This window comes from Orycteropus afer, unplaced genomic scaffold, assembly GCF_000298275.1.
Source record: "Orycteropus afer afer isolate SDZICR_OR568_19922 unplaced genomic scaffold, OryAfe1.0 scaffold00694, whole genome shotgun sequence".
NCBI lineage: Eukaryota > Metazoa > Chordata > Mammalia > Tubulidentata > Orycteropodidae > Orycteropus > Orycteropus afer.
In genome coordinates this window covers 496,826-501,691 of record NW_006922281.1, presented here as the reverse complement: position 1 = coordinate 501,691, position 4,866 = coordinate 496,826, and the positions used below count along the sequence as shown (strand labels likewise).

The 4,866-nt window shown below is 47.8% G+C and overlaps 1 protein-coding gene across 1 annotated transcript in view; it reads left to right on the top strand.

The window, feature by feature from the left end:
• Positions 1 to 867: 867 nt before the first annotated feature.
• Positions 868 to 4,866, top strand: part of LOC103211102 (extracellular calcium-sensing receptor-like) — a 9,411-nt gene continuing 5,412 nt past the window's right edge. Inside the window, exons 1-2 of the mRNA XM_007957023.2 lie at positions 868 to 1,152; positions 3,472 to 4,287. Of these exons, the coding sequence (XP_007955214.2) occupies positions 868 to 1,152; positions 3,472 to 4,287 (1,101 nt within the window). The remainder of the gene's footprint in view (positions 1,153 to 3,471; positions 4,288 to 4,866) is intronic.

Genomic DNA, 4,866 nt, shown 5'->3' with positions numbered 1-4,866 from the left:
CTTTGCCAACAGGACTCACTGACATAGTCCTTTCTGGTGATTATGAACAATGCTGCTATGAATGCTCATGTACAAGGTTCTGTGTGGACGTGTGTCTTCCTTCCTCTTGGTATATACCTAGGAATCACCAATGACATTCTGTTCTCTTCTGTCTAATGAGGAAAATCTGACCAATGTAATAATCTGAAGTTTTATTTGGTGTATAGATCCATGGATGGGCAGCACCTTCCTGTGTCTAGAAAAAGCGCTCCCCAACAAAGACAGGCTAGGGGTTACATCGATAACAGGAAATGGGACAGGGGATAGAACACAGTGTTTTTTCTTTTTCTGCTCATGCTTTGACACCAAAGCTGCTAGTTTATTTTATCATTCATTTGTCAAGTCAGGCCAAAGGCTAGATGTACAGAGCAGCTCATTAGAAGGAGCAGAGAGTCAAGTCAGAACACCAGCGCACATACCCGGATCAGAGCTGTGCGTCAGCAGAAATGTCTGTGTCTACCAAGGAGGCAAAGGAGTCGGGGCTTTTGTGTGTGAGATCCTTGTGTGAAGTGGTCTGAGCCCTTGTTGAGGGTGCTGTGAGCCGTCCAGTCGATTCTGACTCGTGGAGACACCATGAGACAGAGCAGAAATGCCCAACGGGGTTTTCTAGGCCGTGATCTTTGCAGGAGCAGATCATCAAGGTTTGGTCCTGCGGATCCTGGGAGGTTTTGAACTGCTGATCTTCTGGTGAGCAGTCAAGTACTTAACCATTGAGTCACCAGGGCTCCTTTGTCCAAGCCCTAGTTCCAGGGACTCTGGAGAAGGAAGGAAAGATTTCACACCGGCAGCAAACGCTGAGCCCAGACATCTCTCTCCCTCAGCCTTTCCATGTGGGGCTACCGTTTGGCCCAGGGATTTGTCTTTGCCATCGAGGAGATCAACAGGGACTCCCGCCTGCTGCCCAACCTCACGCTAGGCTTCTCCATCTGGAATTCTGGGGACTCGGTGTCCAGAGCCCTCCAGGAGGCCATGGGCTTCCTCACAGGCCAGGAGGAGCCAATTCCCAACTATGTGTGTCAGGCCAGCCCTCCCAGAGCTGCCCTGGTTGGAGACTCACGCTCTGCCCTGTCCATCCCCCTGGCCAGGCTGCTGGGACTCTACAAGTTCCCCCAGGTGAGTCTCCTTTGCCAAAGCCTCTTCCCCTCACTAACAACAATGATGGCAACACCGCCAGTGATGGTGACATTGAGCCATCGATGTCAATCAAACCCTGCTCCATAGGGTTTCCAAGGTTGTGACATTGATGCTTCCATGGGGCCAGGTTCCCAGCTAACACTTTGCAGGCGTAAGAATATTCTCATGCACTGCAAAAATAAAAATAAAGAATAATCAGATATAAATAAAACATAACCCCCCCAAAAAAAAAAAAGAAAAGAATATTCTCATGTCTTCTGTTGAGGGAACTATAATCCCCATTGCACTGTTGAAGAAACAGGTGTAGAGGAAGTCCAACTCACCCAGCCAGGAGGAGCTGGAGCTGGGATTGGAACCTAGGCAGTCAGGCCCAGGGCCAACTAACTTCACTGCAACCCCCTGATGTTTTTGGAGCTTTCAGGGGTTTGGGGCCATTCCCATGATGGTTTTCTAAAGTGCCTTCTTTTCTTCTACTTTTCGTTTAAACCAGCTCAGATTTCTAGGGGTTTTATTAAGGTACTTTTCTCATGCCGTAAGATTTACCCTGTGCAAGTACGTAGCCAAGTGGTTTTTAGTACTTTCACAGAATTGTGCAACCATTAAAAAAAAACAACTCACTGCCATGAAGTCGATTCAACTCATAGTGACCCCTCCTTGGCTTTTCGAGGTAGTGTCTCCACAGAAGTAGATTGGCCAAGGAGTGGTTGGTGCTTAGCAGTCACTATGCCACCAGAGCTACAGTCTAATTCTTTCATTCCCAAAAGGGAATCCTGTGCTCACTGGCTGTCATGTTCCAGCCTTCTCATCCCTCCCAAGCCCTGGGAAACCACTAATCTACTTTCTTTCTCTATGGATTGGCCTGTTCTGGCCATCCTACATCAATGGAATCATACAATATGTAGCCTTTAGTATCTGGCGTCCTTCACTTGGCATGATGTTGTCAAGGTTCACCTACATTGTAGAGTGTAGCAGTCCCCATTCCTTTGTATTGCTGAGTAATTTGTGATTGTGCACACACTCACGTGCCCCCTGGTGGACACTGGGTTGTTTCCACTTTGGGCCATTATGAACAATGTCAGTATCAGTATTCATCTGCGATATTTTTTTCTGCACACGTGCTCTCCCTTCTCTCGGGTATACGCCTAGGAGAGGAATTGCTGTGTCACACGGTAACTCTGTGCTTTACCTGTTGAGGAACTACCAGGTGTTTTCAAAGCGGCTGCACAATTTACATTCCCAGCAGCATGCGTATGAGTTCCCGTGCGTGAGAGTTCCCATATAACTCCATTTCTCTTAAACTTTAAAGTATGTTTTTACACAGGAAGCATTGTGTCTGGGTTGTAAATGGGCCATTGGTCATCACCCACCACATATTCAAGGCAACCTTCGAATAAGGCACTGAGCATAAAGCTGAGCTGTGACTTTGGAGCTAAACCCTTGGTTTCTGGATCTGTACTCTGGGCTCTTTGTCACGAAGGAAAGTGGGAAGAGTTTGCACTCTTTGGTTCTTTCCTGCAAGCTAAGCACATTAGCATTGGAGATGATAGCGACCCTGTGTGTGCAGAGTAGACTGCTCCATAGGGCTTCCAGGGTTGTTCACCAGGTCTTACCTCTGAGGAGGCTTGGAGTGGGTTTGAACTGCCAACCTTTGGGGGCAGTGGTCCAATGCTTTATCTTTTGTGCCATCAGGGACTCCAGGGACACTTTGTACTACACAATATAAGAAAAAAAAAATCAAACTTTGTTGCTGTCAACTCAATTCTGATTCATGGTGACCCCATGTGCTACAAGGTAGACCTGTTCCATTGGGTTTTCTTGGGTGACCTTTACAAAATCAGACATTCGGGTCTTTCTTCCATGGCACTTCTGGGTGAGTTTGAACTGCAACCTTTAGATAAGTTGTTGTTATTTGCCGTCGAGTCGAACCCGACTCATAGCGACCCCTCCTTGGGTTTCTGAGGCAGTATCTCTACAGAAGTAGATTGCCAAATACAAATTGTTCACACCAAAGGGACCTGGCAACAGAGCAGCAGCTGCTGATTTTTCTTGAGAGACGACCACGTATCAGGCTTTGCTCTAATTAGGGTGACCAACTGAACTTGTTGCCCAGGACTGAGGGTGTTCTTGGCCTTTTGCTGCTAAAATGAGGAAATTCCTGAGGATGTGTTGTTTCCTAGCTGTATTCATGTACTTTCCTTCCCTCATTTAAACCTGACAATCACTCCTTGAGTGATTTTCACTCCAGGGTCTTTCCTCATGCTCACCTCTTACCTTATTGCTCTGCCCCTTCCTGCCCAGGTCAGCTACGCATCCACTCTAGCCAGCCTCAGTGACAAGACCCAGTTCCCTTCCTTCCTGAGGACCGTGGCCAGTGACCTCACGTGCTCCTACATGGTGGCCCAGCTGGTGCTCCATTTCAGATGGTTCTGGGTGGGTGTTCTGGCCCAGGATGATGATCACGGCCAGCAGGGCAGTGCTCTGGTGACCTGGGAGCTGGTTCAGGCTGGTGTCTGTATTGAGTTCCACCTGCTTGTCCCCTCCAAGCATTCCCTGGAGAAGACCCAAGCCATCATCCGCAAGATGGAAGTCGGCACAGCAAAGAACATTTTGGTCTTCCTAAGCAATTCAAATTTCCACCTTGTTCTTCAGGGGCTGCTGGGCAGGGGGGTCTTGGGCCGGGTGTGGGTCAGCCAGGACACACTACACAGTGTGCTGGCCCTGGCCATCCCAGGCATCTCACAGGTCTTGCAGTGCTCCTTCAGCCTTATGCCACACCACAAACAGGTCTCCGGCTTCCCAGAATTCCTTGCTCACCTGCATCCCACACGGAATCCAGGAGACATCTTCACCAAGAGGTTCTGGGAGGTGACCTTTGGATGCACATGGCCCCACAGTAGCCTAAGACCAGCGGGGAACAGTACGGCTACAGGAGGGGTTCGGTTCTGCTTGGGGAATGAGAGTCTAAGAGGCCTGGAGTACCCTTTCCAGAACGTGAGTAATGTGGATGTTGCATACTCAGCAGTCTACAGTATTGCCCATGCTCTGCAGGATCTGGTAAGCTGTGAGCATGGCAATGGACCATGTGCAGACACGCACAACTTCCAGCCCTGGCAGGTGAGAGAGATTGGATGTGGGTGACTCAGGGGAGAATGGGGAGTGGGGCATTTGCTCTGTGCCAAATATGGAGGTACAACACAGACCTCTTTGGCAAGAATGATTCATGTTTATGGCCAGTAACCATCTTAGGAACAGCCCCTCTGACTGTGACCTCAGTGAGTCACTTTCGTGTAAGATGACTTGACTTAGCCCAACAGGACACACAATTAAATTTGAATTTCAGATAAACACCCAACAACTGTTCATTACATGTACCCCAAATTTCAATTTCAAACAAATTATGAATTCTTTTTTTACATTAATACTTTTTTAGTTTAAGTGTATCTCAAATTTAAATTTCAACTAAATGTGAATTTTTATTTTTATTTTTTTAGTATATGTCTCCAAACTTGAATTGCAGATGAACAATTTAGGATTTTTTTAGTATAAATTTATCCCAAACATTGCACGTTGTTGTTGTTGTTGTTAAGTGCCGTCGAGTCGCTTCCGACTCATAGCGACCCCATGCACAGCAGAACGAAACACTGCCCGATCCCGTGCCAGCCCCACAATCCCTGCTATACTCGAGCCCATCAT